The sequence below is a fragment of the Lissotriton vulgaris genome, chromosome 10, assembly GCF_964263255.1.
Source record: "Lissotriton vulgaris chromosome 10, aLisVul1.2, whole genome shotgun sequence".
NCBI lineage: Eukaryota > Metazoa > Chordata > Amphibia > Caudata > Salamandridae > Lissotriton > Lissotriton vulgaris.
The window spans coordinates 107,688,745-107,710,293 of record NC_141698.1 but is presented as its reverse complement, the minus strand read 5'-3'; the positions used below and the strand labels follow the sequence as shown (position 1 = coordinate 107,710,293).

The following is a 21,549-nucleotide window of genomic DNA, read 5'->3' as shown; positions in this document are numbered from 1 at the left end:
GATGATCTGGATGAAAATTGGGAACCACCACGGCCGTCTGAGAGTGAGGCAAACCATGATCTGACAAAGGTACTTAAGCGTAAAAGGAAGGTCGTCGAAAAACTCATAGTTATGGAGCGTGATGAGGCTCAACAAGAAGTGGCGGATACTGCTGCTGATAAAGCCTCTCACGACGACGAGCCAGTCATCATAAAGGTCACTGCAGCCCCAGCGGGCATGCAGCAAAGAGACATTTTGACCCTAGCCCGAGAAGCTGCTGAGCGTGATGATGATGTCAACGGGAAGGCAATGGAAACACAACAATCATTGGAGTTAACTAGTACACCAACACGTACCGCTTCCATATTTCTTCCTCGCCAGAAGGGACCTCTATCCACCTCGACCTCAATTAGTGGTGGTGAAAGTGCACAACGTACTAAAGTTCGGCAATCCACCTCCTCCACTTCATCTGGAATTAGCAGCAAGACCACCGCCACCAGTATCGCCGCCTCCACCGGCCCCCGCAGACAATTCAAGTCCCCAGCTTGGGACTTCTTTAGTGTTTGCCCAAAAAGGGAAAACTTTGCCATTTGTAGCATTTGTAAGGTTGCAGTTAGACGTGGTAAGTTTGGTACCAACTATGGTACCGGAGGCCAGAGAGGTCATCTTAAGAGACAGCACACTGTCCAATGGTTTGCGCACCTACAGGCAATCAAGGAAGCCCGAATTGCACGTAATGAAAACGTTGATTTTTCATCTGATGATGACGAGGAGGAAGAAGACGTGTCAAACACTTCACTTACACCCAGTACCCCTGTCAGCAGCAAACCCCATGTGAGCCACACTAAGAGTGTGGGAGAGAGTGAGACACCAATGCGAAAAAGTTCATCAGTGAGCGTAACTGGGTCGAAGATATCATCATCATCCCGTAAATGCTTGGTCCAGGGCAACATTAAAAAGATGTTGTTTACAGAAGCGCAATATGAACGCAACCACCCACTGACGCGTCTGTATAACACTAAGCTGGCTAAAATGCTAGCTCTGGACCTTCTCCCTTTTTCTTTTGTAGAAGGGGTTGGTTTTCTAGAATTAGTGGCAGCGCTCTGCCCTAAATGGAAGGTTCCTAGCCGGTTCTATTTTGCCAGAGTTGCTGTTCCAGCACTACATGAAGATGTGCTGGAGGTGATTGGGGCAGCTTTGCAGAAGAGTGCTGTTCACACTATACATCTGACAACAGACATGTGGACCAGTGGCGCAGGCGCTGATTACATGTGCATCACTGCACACTGGATCTCTTTTTCAGGGGTTAAAGCAAAGCTAAACGCAGGTGTTGACCCAGACCAAGTTTTTAAAGCTGCTCGGAAACATGCAACACTAGCCATGTTTGGTTTGGAGAAACGTCACACAGCACAAAACATTTTGGATGAGTTTAACACAAAGGTCCTTGAGTGGCTGTCCCCAAAAAAACGCCAGATTGGTTATGTTTCCACGGATAATGGCGCCAATGTAGTTAAGGCCATGGAGCTGGGTCAGTATTTCAGAGTGCCGTGTTTGGCGCACTGTATAAACCTGGTTGTCAAAAAATTCTTGAGTGATAAAGACAGTCCAGCGTACGAGGTAGTGGACATCTGCCGAAAAATGTGCAACCATTTCAGCCATTCTTTTAAGGCCCGGAAGCATCTGAGGAGCCTGCTACATGAACGTCGAATGCCAGTGAAAGCACTCATACAGGAGGTGGCAACACGTTGGAACTCAACCTTCTACATGCTTGAGCGTCTGTATGAGCAGTATACGGTACTCGATCACTATTTCTTAAAACAGGGTACAGCTCAGAAGGACCTGAGGATGGGTGCGGCGCAATGGGACATAGTTAAAAGCCTGACACACATGCTTCGTCCTTTTGAGGTCTTCACGCGTGCAGTCAGCAAGGAGGACTGTAATTTGGGAAAAGCTATCCCATTGTTGTACATGCTGGAGCACCAACTGAAGGAGGTGTCTTCTGTGTTTCAAAAAGATGAAAAATAACAAAGACCCTTTTGTTTTGGCGGAGAAATTATTAGAGCGCCTACAAGGTGATGAACGTCTTAAAATGATCCACTCAGACCAGAATTACATTTGTGCTACTATTCTGGATCCATGCTACAAAAAGGCGCTGGCAGGCCGAGCATTCTTTCCTTTTGCTCATGAAGATGTTACAAAGTACAAACGTTGGCTAGCCTTGTCAGCCAAGAGGTTTGAAAGAGAACGGCAGTAAAATTGATGGAAAAGGCAGTACATCAGCATCAGCATCAGCAGGCCATCCCCAGTCAAAACAATCCACTTCTGCACCTGTGGCTGTGGCACAAGTGACCTCTCAGCCGTTAAAGACACCGGCAACCGGATCATCTGCACCAGACACAACAGTAACATTGGATGCTGAAGAGGATTGGCTAAATCGGCTTGGGTTTGGTTCTCAAAAGGTCACAGCAAAAGCTAAGCAAAGTGGAGGAACGTTGGAGGACCTTGAGTCGATGGTGCAGGACTATCTGAATGACTCAACAGAGGTCTATGTTAATGCTGACCCATTGGCGCATTGGCATGGGGAAAAAAAATTGTGGCCACAGCTCTCCAACCTGGCTTTAAACTACTTGTCTTGCCCACTCGCAAGCGTGTCTTCTGAACGTGTTTTCAGTGCTGCTGGTGGCATTGTAACTCCCAAACGGAGCCGCCTCTCGCCCAAAAATGTGGAGAGGTTAACAATGATCAAGATGAATCAGCACCTCATACCACCAGATTACAGAGTACGAGAAAGCACGCCGGATGAAGACGAGGTGGACAGCAACGTAGATGAGGGAATTTCTTCTCTGTCAGGTGACACTGAGCTCACCCTGCCTGAATTCGCAGAGTATGATGACTAAGCCTTATTCTTATTCCTGGACCCTGACACCGAGCCCTGAAAATGAGACAATGAATCAATAACTTTCTTTTTCGTCCTTATTAACTTTTATTCCTGTGTGTCTGTCTTTCTCTGTTGTGCACAGTTAATATAATTCAAACGTTAATCACCTAATCAGAAAAACAAGCCCATCAGCAGAACTGTCTTCAATTGTTTGCTTATTGATTTGAAGGTGCCGCAGTCTGCATTCCTCAGGTTCACAAGTTCAGAAGAACATGCTCCTCTATCCTCCTCCTCCAGACTCCTATTTCCATCAAAGCAGAGGGCTGGATTACGCCCAATGAAGAAAGACTCAGCACTTGTGGGGGTGTTCTACTTCTTTGTGGGTGAGTTGACGGCTCTGGGGCCATTGCTGGGAAGCTCCAATATCGGATAAAAGTGGTTTGGACCAAATCGGAAGGTGGAATTTTTTTTGTGTTTTTGCTGACTTGCTTGCCTTTGAGGTGCTCTTTAAGGGGGTTCCGGGTGAGTTTTGGGGTCTGGGAGCACTGCTGGGACAGTCTAATCTTGATTGCATTTGCTTTTCAGGAAATCCGTGCTGGAAAAAGGGAGTTATGGCCTAGCTGCACAGCGCGTTTGGACTGAAGGCCGAGAAATATTGTAAGTATGAGATTTTCCTTTTTGGCTGTTTGGGGGTGTTGTGCTTTTTGGCGGGTGGGTTGGCGGGTCTTGAAGCATTCCTGGGAAGGTCTAATACCGGATAGAAGTGGTTGGGACAAAATCCACGCTGAATGTTTTTTTGCTACTTCTGACATTTCGCTCAATGTAGCGTTTTCGGGGGCCTGTTTGGGGGGCTTCCTGGTGTTTGTGGGTGGGGTTCGGGGTCTGGGAGCACTGCTGGCTATGGATACTTTAGTTTGCAAGAGGTTTGAAGCAAATCCATGGTGGCAGAGGGGAGTTAGGGCCTAGCTGCAGAGCGCGCGCGGAGTGATTTGGGCAATTGGCAAAAAAATGACTAAGTCCCCATTTTTGTACTTCTGCTTTTTGGCTGTTTGGGGGTCTTCTACTCATTTTCTCCTGGGTTGACGGCTCTGGGACCATTGCTGGGAAGCTCTAATACCGGATAAAAGTGGTTTGGACCAAATCGGAGGCAGAAGTTTTTTTTGTGTTTTTGCTGACTTGCTTGCGTTTGAGGTGCTCTTTGGGGCGGTTCCGGGTGTTTGTGGGTGAGTTTTGGGGTCTGGGAGCACTGCTGGGACAGTCTAATCTTGATTGCATTTGCTTTTCAGGAAATCCGTGCTGGAAAACGGGAGTTATGGCCTAGCTGCACAGCGCGTTTGGACCGAAGGCCGAGAAATATTGTAAGTATGAGATTTTCCTTTTTGGCTGTTTGGGGGTGTTGTGCTTTTTGGCGGGTGGGTTGGCGGGTCTTGGGGCATTCCTGGGAAGGTCTAATACCGGATAGAAGTGGTTGGGACAAAATCCATGCTGAATGTTTTTTTGCTATTTCTGACATTTTGCTCAATGTAGCATTTTCGGGGGCCTGTTTGGGGGGCTTCCTGGTGTTTGTGGGTGGGTTTGGGGGTCTGGGAGCTCTGCTGGCTATGGATACTTTAGTTGGCAAGAGGTTTGAAGCAAATCCATGGTGGCAGAGGGGAGTTAGGGCCTAGCTGCAGAGCGCGCGCGGAGTGATTTGGGAAATTGGCAAAAAAATGACTAGGTCCCCATTTTTGTACTTTTGCTTTTTGGCTGTTTGGGGGTCTTCTACTCATTTTCTCCTGGGTTGACGGCTCTGGGGCCATTGCTGGGAAGCTCTAATACCGGATAAAAGTGGTTTGGACCAAATTGGAGGCAGAAATATTTTTTGTGTGTTTTTGCTGACTTGCTTGCCTTTGAGGGGCTCTTTGGGGGGGTTCCGGGTGTTTGTGGGTGAGTTGCAAGTTGGATCCACGGCCGGCAAGTGGACTTCTCCGTTTAGTTACACCAGAAGTTCGGAAACGTGAATCGAAGTGGATAATTAATCTCAAGACCAAATATCCAGAAGGCCATAATCTTGATGAAGAACTTGCCTATCACTTGAAGGATTAATGTTCGGTCTTGTCTATTCGTGGGCCATTCGTCTGTAATTGCCTGTACAGTATATTATTCTGCAACTTTGTTTTCGTGCTTTTCGAATTTGAATTTTCATTACAATATAACATTATATTTTTCACTTAAGTAGTTAACTTTTTCTATTCTGATTTCACTTATAGGAAGAAAGGACAGGTTACCTGAGCAGCGGACTGTCTTATCCGTTCCTGATAACCTACCCCTTTCTCCCGAGGGTCCTGTCTTTCAGATAAGAATTTGCACTTTTTATAGTTAAAGAATTCACTCTAATCTATGCACTCTTTATTTTTTTATCTTCTCTTTGTTGACGCAGGAAGTAGTCCATGGGTACTTAATGTATATACATCGGTCTATCCTTGAATACATACAATATGATTTGTGGGACAATGTTCATTCAAGATTTTTGCACTGCTAAACTTGCCATAGGTCGAATAAGTACAGTTTTGGTAGAAATGGGGCACTATCCCTAATATGGTTATAATATTGTCTATAAACAGGAGACTATCTTGGCAGTCATTTACGATATCACTAGGACACTATGTCGAAGGAATATGTCGCCCGAGCTTGCAATATTGCACAACATGTACATATATGAATTTCATGTAAATGTGTGTATATATGAACTCCATGTACATAGTATATCTTTTTGAGTCTCCAAGTAGGTTTGAAAATTATACATATATGTGTACATATGCTGAAAAAATGAACATGTGTGATATACCACTTTTATATATATTCACCATTATAAGATGGCCGCCATGTTAAGACCTGAACACTATTTATCTAACTATCAGTCCTTTTTCAGTGTCCAATACCTATGTAAAGACTTCCTGTTTCAAAATGCAATTGTGTGATCAAGACAGCTCTTGCTGTCGAAACGCGTTACTTTGCTGAAATAAACTGTGGTTTATCCCTAGTGCGAGCTTGTCTGTGAAGAAAACTGTTGTTTGTCTGTTTATTTTTATTTAATTAAGTTTATTTGTATTATTTTGTAAAAATGTATATTAAATGTAATTTATTTTGTTAAAATTAATATTAATAATTAATATATTTAATATATATTATTTTATTTTACATACATTTTAAAATCGATATTTTTTATATTTATATTTTTTACATCAATATTTTTGATTCAATATTTCTTTACTTACCTATGTGGGTATGGGAGTCGGTGTTTGGTTATCTATATTTTTGTTTTTGATATTTTTTTTACCATCAATGTTTTTTCATCGATATTCTATCACTGAATCAGGACGCAGACCATGAAGCAATCATGCTGACTGCAATCATGTCGGAGCTCAAGGAGGGCTTCCGTACAATGGATGCTCGCTTTGACACTGTCGGTGGCCGGGGGAGCACATGGATCAACAGGGTGTGAGGATAGATGGTGCTAGATGGTGCTGAGTAGCGTAAATCAGGGCGGCTAGAGGCTCCCAGCAATACAGTACAAATGAGACGTGACAAAATTGCATGTATCCTTAAGCAGGTGGCCATCAAAAATGAAGACCTGTAGGCAAGGTCTCAGAAAAATAATATACATGCATCTGGCAATGCTGAGACCACAAATATGGGGAGGCCGGAGGTTTTTGTGAAGCAACTCCTCACAGACCTGTTTACCTGCTCCAGCTTCTCTCCTACCTTTGCGGTTTAGTGTGCGCACCAAACCCTTGTCCCCCGTCCTCCTGAGGGCACCACACCTCGTTTTCTCATTGCACACCTCCTCAACTATGGGGGCAGAGACACTGCTCTCTACCTGGCCCGTGAGAAGGGTCTCCTTTGTTATCAGGGTGCCGACATCTCCATTTACCTTGACTTCACCCCCATGGTCTAGGAGGCCCGCTGCAAGTTTAGTGACGCCAAGAACTCCCTCCAGAAGCTGGGCATCTGATACTCGATGCTCTACCCAGCACATTTGCGAGTGGAGCACGATGGAAAAAACTGAATATTCTATGCCCCTTCGGATGTCTCTGCCTTTTGCAAATCCCTATGAGCCAACTATCCTTCTCCTGGATGGTCTGACTCGGATGGTGCTGGAACCTCTGCTCGCGGTCCGCCACTCCGTATTCCGTTGCTCCGGTGTGACTGACTCCATCCCTCATGCTCAGCATTTAGTCACTGTCTCCACCTTCGGTGCTACTGGTGTTGCATCTATGCAGGTCTAGCTTTTCATGGTTACATTGGTATAATTGCAGTTGACTAAACCTTACTAATGCATAATGATGTTACAGAATGGGCCATCGCCTGTACTGTTGTCGCCTTGCCCCCATAATGTACACCAAACCTCTGTTGAAAGGATTGTTTTGTTTTTTGGTTTGCCTTGTTGAGTTTCATTAGATACCTTATGTTCCAGTGTGGGTGTTGGGAGGGTTGGGAATTAGGTTTTTGTCCTAAACTCTTGTCTAATTACTCATTTACGTTTCTCTGCTGCAACAACGCCTCTGTAGTTCCTATCTTCATTTCCTATGCCCCTTCACATACTTTTCCCTTATTATTAATTTATTTATTTATATATTTAGAGGTTTTCTATAGCGCTAGCCAAACCTGAGGGTATCGGAGTGCTTTACAACATGATGAAGAGGAGACAAAATACAGGACAAATGCATGGTAAGAAAATACAGAAAAAGTTCAAAAGGAAGCTTTACAGTTCTGCTGAGTGTCAGAGGTGTGCCGTTGAGGTAGAAAAAGTTCAAAAAGAAGCTTTACAGTTCTGCTGAGTGTCAGAGGTGTGCCGTTGAGGTAGAGAGGTCGAGGGGGCCAAGGAGTGGCAGCGAGGAAGAGGGGTCAAGAGGTAGTCTCAAAATCCTAGGGAAGGCAAGACTAATGCTGGAAATGTTCTCTTTGTGGTGCCAACTCAGGGGCTGAGAGTTCAGAAAGAGGGTATGAGGTAGTTAGTGGTTGTGCGATGACTGAAGGCTGCCCGTGGGGGCGCGCTGTCAGGAGACAGCCTGGTGGAGGTGAGAGCGTCACGTAATTGCGTTCGGGAAGGCGCAGTAGAGGGTTTTTAGGAGGCTTTTGAATTTTGGAAAGGAGGGGGTGGTTCTGATGTTAACTGGGATGGCGTTCCAGATTTTCGGTGCATTTCCTGCAAAAGAGCGGGCAACAGTCTTTTGTTTACGTGTTTTTAGGTGAATGAGTAGGAAGGATTTGGAACTCCTGAGGCTTCTTGCTTGCCTGGCTTTCTTGAGTTTGGAGGCTAAGTATTCCGGTTTCCCTGTGTGCGGGGCTTTGTGTGTGAGGCAGGCAGTTCTGAAGCTGTCCCGCATTTCGACTGGGAGCCATTTTAGATCTGAGTGCGGGAGAAATGTGGTTAAATTACTTTATTCCGGTGACCATTCTGGCTGCAGCATTGAGGGTAGTTTTGAGCGGGGCTAGGTGAGAGCGAGCTGTACCCGAGAGAACTGCGTTCCCATAGTCCAGTCTGGACAACACCAGGGATTGGGTGGCTTTCTTGAGGTGGGTTCGAGGGATGTGGCGTTTGATTTTGTTAAGGAGCTTCAGATTGAGGAAGGCGCTCTTGTCTGAGTTCTTGATGTGATAGGACATCAATAGTTTGTGGTCAAGGGTGATTCCCAGTGGTTTGACCGAGGTTGCCAGGGTGAGATTTCCGATGAGGGCATCAATAGCTTTCAACCATTCAATAATTTTCGGGTTTTCTTCCTTGTTGGAAATGAGGAGGATCTCGGTTTTTCCCTGATTGAGTTTGACGTGGTTTGTTGATAGCCATTATTGGACTTCTTTGAGGACATTGTTGAGTCTTAGAATGTTGTTAAAGGATGAGGTTACCAAGTGGATCTGTGTATCATCTGCATATAGATGAAAGGTAATGGTCGCTTTTTTCAGAATGGAGGTGAGGGGTTCCATATATATGTTGAACAGTTGAGGGGAGAGAATGAAGCCTTGAGGGACGCCTCTGTTTACGGGGACGAGTTCGGAGGCAAAGGATTTGATTTTTACTCTTTGGGAGCGGTTTTGGAAGAAGGAGGAGAACCACTATAGGACCACTTCGTCTGCACCTAATCGCTCTTTGGGAGCTTTGATGAGAAGACTGTGGTCTACAGTGTCAAAAGCAGCTGACAAGTCTAGGAGGATGAGGAGACAGCAGTGGCCTGCGTCGTGGGAGTTGAAGATGTCGTCCATGATGCTGAGGATTGCAGTTTCGGTGCTGTAGCCTTTTCTGAAGCCTGATTGGTGGTGGTCAAGCAAATTTATGTTGTCAATATGTTTGTTCAATTGACAGAGGACGCATTTTTCTAGGATTTTGGCAAGGAAAGGGAGATTGGAGATAGGTCTGAAATTATTCAGGTCGGTTGCGTCTAAGCCTGTTTTTTTCAGAAGAGGATTGACTTTGCCGACTTTAAGGCAATCTAGAATGGTGCCAGTTTTTAGGGAACTGTTTGTGATTTCGCACCAAAGAGAAGCCAGGGTGAATTTCAGCTCTTTGATCGTTTGAGAGGGAATGGGGTCGAGGTGGTGAGACGATGGCTTGGAGGAGGAGATAAATTTGAGGACCTCCGATTTTGAGATGGGGTTGAAGGAGGACCAGGTTGTTGCCGGTTGTCTTTTTGTGATGATTTCGCTTGTTGGAGAGCAGTCTTTGTCATGGGATGGAGGTTAATGTCCAGAGAAAGTTCGATCAAGGTTATTTTTTTGTGAAAGAAGTTGGCGAAGTTGTCGCATAAGGCTTATGAGGGCTGGACGAGGGATGTCGTTGGCTTGGACGTTTGTTTTTAATGATGTCAAAGAGTTCCCTTGGTCTGTTTTTGGCCTTGTCCAGCGCGGTGCAGAAAAAGTAGAATTTTTCGTTATTGATATGTTGTTTGTTCTTTCTTCTTGCTGCTCTGAGTTCCTCGAAACGGCTGGAGGAGGGGTCCTTTTTCCAGAGACGTTCAGAAGATCTGAGTTGCCTTCATTCCTCATTAATGTCCTTGTTGAACCAGGATCTGGAGGAAATGTTCCTGGGTTTTTCCAGTTTCAAGGGGGCTAGTTCATCAAGGATGGAGGATATGGTAACGTTGTAGTGGGTAGTGAGTTCTTCAGTAGAGGCGCCTTCCAGGGAGATGGGCAGGAGGGAGTATATTTTCTCTTCTAACTCATCTCTGTTGATCTGCGATAAGTTTCTCGGCCATGAGGGGGGGCTGAGATGGAGGGCAGAGGTACGGTTTGATGAGGGAGGTGGAATAAGATAAGGTGATGGTTTGACCAGTCGACCGGCAGGATGTGATCTATGGTGATTGTGCCATGATTGGGAATGATGGCATTCAGGATAGCTCCTTTGTTGTGGGTTTCTTGAGAACAGTGCTGGGTGAGGTTGTTGGTAAGGAGTAGGTCATTTAGGGTTTGTACAGGAGCACTGTTCTTATCATTCCAGTGGAGGTTAAGGTCGCCTAGAATGACGTTGTGGTGTCTCGGAGAGAGCAATGTGCGGTGTTCTGTGAACATGACGGAGTTGCCTGGGGGATGGTATAAGAGGTGGCAGTGCACTAGGTTATTGTTGGTGGTTTTGATGTTGGCGGTTAGGCATTCGAATGAGTTGTATATGATGTTATCGGTTTCGGACACAGATAGGTTATTGTTGTGGATGATTGCCACGCCTCCGCCTTTTTGGTCTATTCTATCTTTCTTGATGATAGAGAAACCCGTGTGAACGAGCATATCCAGGATCGGAGGGGAGGAATCATTGAGCCAGGTCTCGGTGATGAAGGCAATGTCAATGTCATAGCTGAGAATGGATTCGGCTAGCTCTGTAGCGTGTTTAGTGGCAGACCTGCAATTAATGAGCATGCAGTTAGTGCGGTGGGTCTCTTTCATTGGTTCCGTGGGGTTGGTGATGAGGGAGGAAGGGGGTCCGAGGGGTTTCTGGACAGAAAGCACAGTTCCTGTCCCAGTGATTCCCTGGATTGCGGAGTGCAGGTTGTGGGTAGTAGGGGAGATGTAAGAGGAGGCCAGCTCGATCGCTTCCTCCGGGGACATGGCTTCCATAGCCCTCCTTGGTCTCGGGGCCTGGGGATGGGAAGTGTGGACTGACTGCTTAGGGGGCAGGGGGTTCGGAGGCCAAAGGGGGTGTGGGGGGGGGGAGGTGGGGCTGAAGGTGGTGTTGAGGGGGAATGACGAGAGGTTGGTTAGGATGAGACTCATGCCCTGTAATAAGGTGGAGAGTAGGCATTCAATATGGGCGAGGCGTCAATCCGTCTCTTCTTGACGAGGTGGGTTGCAGCTGGGGGTGATTTCTTTGGGGGGAGCGCTGGCAGAGTTTGGATGACTGATTTTGTTAGTGGATGTGATGGTTTGGGTTATGGGGAGTGACGAGGGATGGAAGGGATCGGGAAGAGATGGGCTATTTTTCTTGTTAGGGGGAGGATGACGAGGGGAGGCTTGCGGAGTGGGTTGTGGACGCCCAGCACAGGATGTTGGGGGTTCCGCGCTGGTGGTTGCTCAGGGGGAATAGGTAAAGCAGGGGGGGGCCGCATCATTGGAGAGAGGGGGATTTCCGATGGTCAGAGGAAGTGCTACGGTGGGTGGGGTAACAGGAGGCGGAGTGTGGTGAGAGTTCCTTAAGGTGGATTGACTTTCCAGGCGGCAGTGAGCGGAGGGAGGGGGGGGGAGTGTTGGGGTGCTGATTGTTAGTAGAGAGCGGAAGAGGAGGTCAAAAGCTTCCAGGTTGGCATGGTTGGCTTGAATGAGGACTGTGCCATTAGAATAGATGGTCACCGAGGTGATCCCGCAGAGTGGCAGGGGGGAGGGGTGTTAAAGGAGAGTTTGCAGGCAGCTATGGGTCGTCTTTGTCATTTTGGTGATTTGGCATCTGTCTCTCAGGGCCAATATCCAATAGGCGGGTCTGGTTGTGTGGAATATGAGGTCCATTTATATTTGGCCTAAGGCGGAGGAGTGGTATAGGTCGGCAAGGAGGGATTCCGGAAATTGTCTGATTAGTTTATTTTTATTTCGGAGAGAGGGTGATCGAGAAGGAGTTATGAATGAAAAGTAACAACCTAGGACATTTGGCGGTACAAATCACATGTAGATCAGACACGATATAAAAGTAAACTACAGCTGGCTAAAAAAACAGGCTTTTATTAAACAATTAGCACAAGTAAAAAATCATTCATGTAACATCAAATGACAATTATAAAATCACATTATATACCTAACAATTACATATAATAAATTCATACACAGTTTTTTTTATATAAAATATAAGAGTAAGTGGCATGAAAATTCGACCGAATTTTCATGCCACTTACTCTTATATTTTATATAAAAAAAACTGTGTATGAATTTATTATATGTAATTGTTAGGTATATAATGTGATTTTATAATTGTCATTTGATGTTACATGAATGATTTTTTACTTGTGCTAATTGTTTAATAAAAGCCTGTTTTTTTAGCCAGCTGTAGTTTACTTTTATATCGTGTCTGATCTACATGTGATTTGTACCGCCAAATGTCCTAGGTTGTTACTTTTCATTCATGCATATTTCCCTGGCCTAGGAATTGTGAGATTCGTTAATTCAGGGGGTCCTTGATACATATACATCGAGAAGGAGTTATGGCCGTTCAGTTTTATGTAGGGTGAGGAGAGAGGGTTTAGGGCGGGAGACGAGGTGGGAGGCATTCTAACTGGGCAGATTGTGAGGATTAGTGAGGATAGTGTCTATTGAGGAGGGGTATTTTGTAACCAGGGGGTGAGGTGGTTAGCCGCTGCGGAGCTGTTAGCGGGGGCCCGGGACAGATCGGAAATGGCGGAGGGAGCTCAGTCCAGAAGTAAGAGAGGGGGTAATTGAGGAGAGGTCGTGAGGGTCAAGGGGGGATAGAGAATAGTCGGTAGGGGAAGGATTTGGTCTAGGAGCCCCTGAGGAGGAGGCAGAGTATCTAGAGGTGCAAGGCTGGATGTGCAGCCCAATTTGAGACCGGGGCGAGGAGGCAAGAAAAAATATTGGCTCCGGATTCAGGAGCAGGCAGCTGGGAAAGAGGGCAGGGGCAAGAGGCAGTCTCTAGCACTGCGTGGCTTGACTGTGCCTCATTTGGGGAGCTCTCATGGAGGTCGATGGCAGGGAATTCTAAAATAAGCGGTCCTGGTTGAGCTGCCCTGTTGAGGTCAGGTGGAATGGAGAGGGAAGATGAAGGCTTCAGGACAATGAGAGCGTACCTAAGGCGAGCTGGCAGGGACCAATAGGCGGTCGTTAGGAGTGGTCCGGCGCAATTCGCCCTCGCTTGATTCAGAAAGCTCCCGGAGAGGTTGTGGCCGGCAGACTTTGATTGAGATGTCCTTGCTAGGCCGCCATTGTTAGGTCAGGCAGGGAGCAGGGTTCGCCTAGTCCCCAGAGAGAGAGTGACCGGTAACTACCGGCCAAGACTTGAGGCGTGCATCCATATTCCTATTCCTGGGGCACTTGTGTTCTCATTCATAAAAGTGTCCCCTTTCACTCTTTTCCCCAGCTAACTAGACCTTGATGGTCGGTTCGTATTACTCCAGGGTGTTCCTGTCGATAAATGGCTGCTGTTGCTGAAAAGTTTACGCTCGCAATGTGGATGACCCTGAATGTTTTCACTATCTCTTATCACACATGGACCCCTCGGATGCAGACTGTGTGGTATTGGCCAGGGATCCAAACGTGCTGATGTGTGCCCAAATTGTCTCTACTAATACATACCAAAGTGGTAAGCTCTGGGCGTGAGAAGCGCTGCGACACATCGTGAATGCCTACGTGGTAAGAGGCACCTGCGCTCCCGTTACCCCTCTGCTCCAGGATTCACTTTTTATTCCACCCTCATTCCATTTGGAGGAGATTGGTCTATTGGCTATTCTCGGCCAATGTGGTCCCTTGGTTATGGGAAATCTCAGTATTATCACCCACACTGTCAAACCACAGACCATTCTTCTTTCTCTGCAGGTCCCATATGACCTTGGTGCGGAAAATACATGGATACTTTCTAGTGAGTCCCTTCAAGACCCGGTGTTACGCGGGGAAGTGCTTCTTTCTATCTCCGAATATTTTGAGCTAAATGTGGAGTTGGTGGGGTCACAGGACACACTTTGGGAAGCCTTTATGGCCTTTATCCGTGCAGTGTGTATCTCCAAGCACACAGGAATTTTATCAGCCAAACACACACAGAAGCACACTAATGAATCCACTTTATGCAACATTGACGAAGGGGCCGCAGCAGGCGGGAACACCTGCTTACATCGACGCTCGGCTTTGTTAATGGAGTTCCGCGATCTGGCCATCAGGGAGGTTACCAATATGGGGAGGAATGCCAGGGCTGGCCGGTGTGGGGAGGAGGAGCACCCATGTCGCACCCTTGCCCACCTTCTGACAAATTTAACTGTGCCACTTCTACAAGACTTTTTAAGTGGGAACGCCCAATCTGCATATATTATACCTGACGCAGGTACAATGTAGCGCAGGGCTTTACAAAGTAGCTGCGTCACTTTGTAAATAGGGCGCAACATGGCGCATTTTTTTACGCCGCCGGTGGTCACAAAAAGTGGCGCACCAGTGGTGCAAAATTGCTGCAAGGCCTCATAAATAAGGCCCTGTGTTTGGTACAGTGTCACCCTGAACATACGAAAGGGGAGCCAATCCTTGTTCACAAGCTGGGTCTGCTCTTCGGCACCGTTTGTTCCTGTACAGATAAATTATTTTGTGTAATCTTTGTGCAGAGTATTATCTCCTTACCTTTTGTGCAGTTTGCTACTCAGCACTGCGTGATATTATACAGCTTGCTCTTCTATGTGTGCGAGTTTCTCGTTTTATTCTAGTACATGATTTTGTCATGCTTCCCCATACGCCCCTCTCCCCAAGGAAGCCTGCTTCCTCATTTCATTTTTGTATTGCCTGAATGCATGTGTAATACAGAAAATCCAAAATCTTGGGAGCTTTTTTTAAATGAATTGGGTGGACATCAAGAAGTACCTGAAGTGGGGAGTGTTTTAATGCCCACTCAAAGTAAACAATCTACTCATGCTGTGCATTTATTCTGCCCTACACTAACTCGTGCATGGCCCAGTGCTTGATTGTTCTACGGGGTACATGGCATCAGTCTTATTGAGTGGCAATCATTATGGATGACGTTTAGTGCTAAAGTACTAGGGATTGATGGTTTTCGTCTTTTTGTCAGTGCTGTGCTGATACTTTGTAGATAAACACTAGGGATAATCTTCAAATAACTTTCTTGGTTGAAGGTTTTCCTAAAATGTGCAGTCTTTAGCTCTGCCTTGAATCTGTGGTTCCTTATGTGGATTGGAGTGTTTCTTGTATCGTAAGTAAACCCCATAGGTTCTCAAAGGTGTTCCATCATGTTTTGGCTGACACACCTCATGTCGGTCAATCGGGGCAGATTTGCTATATTAGGTGTAGGGAAGGCCAGGTACCACTCTCTGGAGGTAGATGGGCCCATTTGCAAGAGAAGGACTTAACAAGGAGAGGATGCGGCCTAATGGATTGAGCGCTCAAGCTCAAAGCGGGGGAAGCTCAACATCCTGTGATTCTGGGCAAATCACTTAATTTCCAGGTGCCTAACTTAAATGAATTTGTCTGTAACGCAACTGGTGCTCATGTACTGCCTCTTATACCTTCGGGTCGAGTTTGAGCTAAATAAAGCTTAAAAAAAGAAAAGGTGCTTTGTATTTTGTAGTGGATCACTAAATATACGAATAAATTAAATCCACAATGATCACGCTTTGTAAACGTATAAGGTGGAATATCATTAGCTCACATTATAATTTCTAGTGTTTTGTTTTTTTCTATCGGTCAATCGATTCTACGGCCAGTGGGAGCAGAACAGATGCAAGGGCATGACCAACAGCAGAGCATTCGTCGTCTGTAAATAATAAGGTTTCAAATATTGTCCATGCAAGACATTCAGAGTCATATGTTTAGCTTTCTTTCAAACCCAGTTCATAAAATACTTATTATTCACCGGAAGATCACTGTAATCAGAAATTACTTATTTATTCCATACAACAATATCCAAACTTCCTTCTACCCTCACCTAAGCACCCATCTATCCACCAACAGTCTTCTGTGCAGCCTTCATTCAAATCATGCTAACCATCTATTTAACGAGCTAGTCACAGACTCACTCATCCACTCACACATATGCACACATTGCCTATTGGCAAGTGTCCATCATTCATCCTTACTGAAACATCCATTCACCCACACTCTAGCACTCATCTGTCAACTCAAAATCAAACATTCATCCACTTATAGTTGTATCAATCAGCAAATGTAACCATATCCATTCTTCTACACACCGTCCACCGTCTTTACACTCAGAGCCTTCAACCATCTATTTATCCTTGTATACAACCAACAAAATTGTCAATACACCCATATTATGAACAACCACTTGTGTATTTGTGTTGTCTGACTGTATGTAGTCTGTGTGTGTTTTTATTTGCACCTGGATGTGGTCTGTGTGCATATGCCATATCAAATAAATTGGAGCCTCAGGGGGAAGAGAGTACAGGCCGCCCCCCACTCAAACTGTAATGAACAACAAATGGCCTGTGCACCCGTGTATGTATGTCTTCTGTTTGTACACCCAAATATATCACACAACAACATAACCCTATCACAAGAAAAAAGCCTAAGACAAACCAGACGTATTGGCATTGCTAATGCTTGTTAATTTGCTCTGTACCCCCAACAACGTTCATCAGAGGAAAAAAGTCAGACAGTCCTTACCTCTGGGGCGACTGTTTCAAAAGACTGGGATCTTTTCTTACTGGATTTCTTCCTCGTATGCATGTGTCTCAGTCTTTGCATTCTTAAATCGTCGATTATTTTAAGCAGCGGGTGATCGGTTTCGTTACCATCATCCTTTTCTGGCTCTTTGTGCAGGCTCTCTAAGCTACTAGCTCCTTCCATTCGATGGTGTGGGCTGTACGTACGTTTCACGTACCTGGTCTCTTCCATGTCATCGAAAAAATTGGTGGATAAGCGAGTGCTTGCCTTTTCTCGATCCAGTGCTTGGGAGGATCCAGGGACATGGACTTGCGACCGTCTTCTGGCTGCAATGAGAGATATGTGCTTGGTGCCGACTGTTATTTCCTCCAATGCTTCTGGGTTAAGTGCAGACCCAGGGTTCTCAGCTACTGACTGTCGACTGTCCGAACCCAGAGAGGTGGGAGAGCGCAAGATGGAAATTATGTCTTTTAAGGAAAGTGCTGTCTGTCTCTATGGGAAAATAAAAGAGACATTACTTTTCAGGTATACTCAACTTTCTCCAGTCACTTTACTTAACGAAGAACAGCTAATAAACAATAAATATATCTGTCCAAGGGAATGTAACAAGAGAACATAATTAAACTGTGTAACAGATGAGTAACATCAAGAGTGAGGTACAATTTTACGATTCTTTGTGGAAATAATTAAATCTACAAAATGATGGTGTGCATAGCAGGCTCCCCTAGCAACTATAGGTTAGCGACAACAATTCTCAGACATGGGTTTAAGTAACTGATACAATAATTACTAACAAAGAAACCTATAAAGAAAGCAGTAAGCTAGCCATTCTGGAGCACAGAGAAGAAACAGACCAGATAACTCCAAAGCAGGTTCTGAGGACAATAAATCACTTGAGAGCGGACGGGGCACCCTGACCAAATGGCCTACCTAACGCTCTATTTAGGCAAGATCCTACGCTTTCAAAACTATACAAACGAAGTGGAATCTCAACAAGTCACTTACTAAAGGTTGTAGCAGCAACATTTCTGCCCTTAATCACATATGGCTCGGAAATGATGGACACCAAGGACTCGAAACGCTAAATCTTGCCCAATCAAGATTGTTAAAAAAACTGTTCTTAATTCCGCGCCATATTTCCCAAGCGCAAATACGCCTGGAATACGGATTAACAAACCAGATACCGGCCAGACCAGGGATCCTGGCCAAATATTACTGGCGAATGAGGGCAGCTGAAGATAACACGCTGGGAAGAGGTTGAAAAAAAGGCTAGGCACACCAATTCCACATGCAATATTCTTAGGCAAGCGCTTCTATCGCTAAACCTGGAAGAAGCTTGGGGGTGCTAGAGGGCGCACTGCGGGATGGCTGGCTGAAAAGACAGCTCCGCCGGACGGACACTAATTCACCCGTTTTATCCCGTTTGCAGCAACCGACTGTGATAATGTTCATCACGGTCTGAAAGGGGAATAAGCGATGCGCTTGTTGGAAGCGCTCTCACGCCGTGGAATGCTGGCAGAGGAGGAGTAAATCGAATCGGGAAGCCTGAAGGCTAGCTTGTGTGCTCCGGGTAAGATGGCGCCCGCACCTCGCTGATTAACCAGTCACCACATACTACCAAGCCGGAGCTTTCACGTACACCTTCCCCTAGAGACAATCAACGCCTGCCGCTATTCAGCAAAACCAATGAGCAGCGCTTCCCCATGACACCAGGACATATCTGTGGCTATCTGTGATTTTATCGGACACAGGCGGAAAAGATGGCGACCCCCGGAGAGCCTAACCTTTCGCAACCCTGCAACGCTAGTGAGTACTGAAGCGCAGGGGGTCGCCGCAGGCGGGCAGCGCAATGATTAGAACGTGTCTATACACCCCCGGAGGCCATACTGCTTAATGAATCGGGTTATGCGCTATAGCCCTACTTGTCCACAGCAATGAAAACGGTGCGAAGATGGAATTCAAAATGGCGGCGCCCATGTAGGACAAATTGCGAGGGCTAGCACAGCTGCGGGATTGTTCCTGAGAGACTGTTGTCCTCGAGAGAGTAATGCATGTTGTCGGCAGGGCAGGGGCACACTAACAACTACATGGCTGTATAATGGAGCGCTAAAAAACGCATTGCACTACAACAAACCGCCGCGGTGAAAGCTCCACTGATATTGTATGTTTGGTCGCTCTCAGCTTTATGCACCTCATGAATCCCTGTGTCCCGGGCTGGACTGCATGCGGATGGCTGAAAATTACAGTTGAACTAAACCATTCTGCCCCTCGAGCGCTGAGTGGCGCGTCCTTACTATTAATTAAGATGGCGGCGCCCAGGGAACTTCATACGAGCTGAGGCGCCTGCTGCGGGTCCGCGCTGTTCACAGCCACAGAGGCATCGTGGAGGACCGCCGGAAAGGGTAACGTGGTCCTTGGAACACCACAAGCTCACTCGCATCACACTTCGGACACGTCTACTGCCGCTGCGATTCCCACCCCCTGGGGTGCAGCTTGCAGGAGAAGGACGCAAGAGCTCTGTGCATGTCGGACGAAGACATTTGTGGCGCCACATACTGTATTGCGGATCAACGCTCCTAGTCCTGCGCAGCAAGAGAGTACCCCTGTGCCCACTATAGAGGGAACGTCGCCGCTGTTGGGAACACTGCAGATGCTCAGGAGTCGATGGGGAGCGACCTTGCCGCCCGCAACCTGCGCCGGTCCAACCTGGGCCCTGAGTCTAACTGACTGCAAGAGATCATACGCTGCCCATCCGAAGACCCTTGGTGACGACGCTGGTGAACGCACAGACCAAAGGCCAACTTGGATAACTGGTGAGCTCCTCACATAGCTAACATCCTGATATTGCTGTCGTGCTGTACAGTGTTATAACTGACCGCTGAGCCCCGGCAGAGACTATCATCCAAAGATGGGGAAATCGGACAAGCAACAACCAAAGCTCAACTTTGAACAACGCAGGACAACGCGGGCGCCTAAATCACACTCGGACACCGAGACAGACGCAGAAGTCGGCGCGACGCAAGGGATGGAATTTATTTTGAAAGTCATCCAATCCAGTCTCCAGGACATAAACGGAAAGCTGGACCACCTCACCTGCCGAGTAAACAATATGGCGGCGAAGATGGACAAGCATGGCGAAAGGCTGGATGAGGCTGAAACCAGAATATCAGCTGTGGAGGATGAAGCACGTACGAGCACGTCTAAATGCACTGGTTTTGAAAAGATACTGGAAGTCATAAGATCCAAGGAGGAGGATTTTGAAGCTAGATTGCGTCACAATAATGTACGCATCACAGGTGTGCCAGAATCCACAAACACGGGCAAGATGGAATCGTACGTGGAGGAACTCTGCCTGGCGCTCTTTGGCAAGGAAGCGTTATCACCAGTGTTTATAGTAGAAAGAGCTCATCGCACCCTGGCACCGCGTCCCCCGCCAGGAACACCACCAAGACCAATTGTGGCGCGCATCTTGAACTATCGCGCAGGGATGCGATTCTGAGACTGGCATGTGAGCACAAAGACCTCTCCTTTCAAAACAACAGTCTGGAGTTTTATCCTGACTACACGATGGCGGTACAGCAGGCCCGCAGACAATTTAATTCAGCTAAAGCAAAACTACGTGACCTGAAGGTGGAATACGCCATGTTATACCCAGCGCGGCTGAAGGTGACTTGGGATGGCAAATCGACAGTGCTCTCAACACCCAAGACAGCGAACGACTTCATCAAAACCATGGTGACCACCCGGAAGAACAGAGGGGGACAGGAACAAGACCACAGCGAGAAATGACGAGCTACTACCAATTTGACTCTGGCGGTGGTGCTGATGCTCATGTATGTCCCGGGCCGACATGGTAAGACCTGCCCTGGCCGATGTGTACATTGAAATATATTGTGATGAGCACCCTATTTGCGGTGAGTCCACACGTTGTAAAACTATTCTCAATGGTACACACAACTTTATACACACGCCTGGATATTAGCTGCCTTGATACACCAGGGGTACTGCCATGCCTGACAGAGGCGGAAATTTAGCACACACCTGTACTATAATATGTAGAGATGGATCCTCACGATCACAGACATTGCTGGAGTGCAAAAATTAGCCACAAGACTGTGCTCACCTCTCCCCGGACACTAAGGGTGGTTTCGACCACGGGTGGGGGTAGGGAGAACCACGACTTCTGAATACATCAAGGGTGGGGCATGTGTAGCCAAAATGATTGCATTGCTGGGTGCAAGACTCTGCCCTGGGTGTAGACGCCATAGGGACTGGCATCCACTTCTACACTACGCGCACTCATAAGTAAGGTGAAGTTTTGATGTAGGTTGGCGGACACTGTGCAGATTCAGAAGGTGACATTTGGTTGTACTGAGATGATATCAGGCCGCTAAGGAGCATAATGTTGACTATTAGGACACTTTACATGTGATAATTCACGTATTAATGCCCTGGATGGCATACCTTGGCATGGTGTTGCAGAGGGGGACGGAGATCTGTGCTACACACAATTAATATACAGGACTCACATCGTGCATTTATATGGTGGCCCCAGCAAGCAATTACCTGTTATATCTATGTTGTTCTATAATGGTGCCAACTATGGGCCGGCCCTCGGTGCTTCTGCTCAAGTTGGTGCTACTTGCACCTCCTCTCAGGTTTAAAACTGTCGACCCACTACCGAGCGTGACATGCTGTGGGGTACAGGAACAGCTGCCTTATTTGACAGTCACTACGGGATCGATGGCCTATATACATTGCACTGATGATTCCTCATGCTGTAATATATGATGTGTTAATTCGGATGCTAATAGATAGTGTTGTTCGTCCACATCCGCTAGTTCGGATGGTGATGTGCAGTCCAGGCGGACCCCCACTTGGGTGATCCCCACGAA

The 21,549-nt window shown here is 46.7% G+C and overlaps 1 protein-coding gene across 2 annotated transcripts in view; it reads right to left on the bottom strand.

Moving 5' to 3' along the window:
* The window catches only part of LOC147684768 (kinesin-like protein KIF19), a 1,367,439-nt gene that overhangs the window by 183,389 nt on the left and 1,162,501 nt on the right, over positions 1–21,549 (bottom strand). For both annotated transcript variants that reach the window (XM_086940625.1, XM_086940626.1), the window contains exon 18: positions 16,655–17,146. In XM_086940625.1, the coding sequence (XP_086796751.1) occupies positions 16,655–17,146 (492 nt within the window). The remainder of the gene's footprint in view (positions 1–16,654; positions 17,147–21,549) is intronic.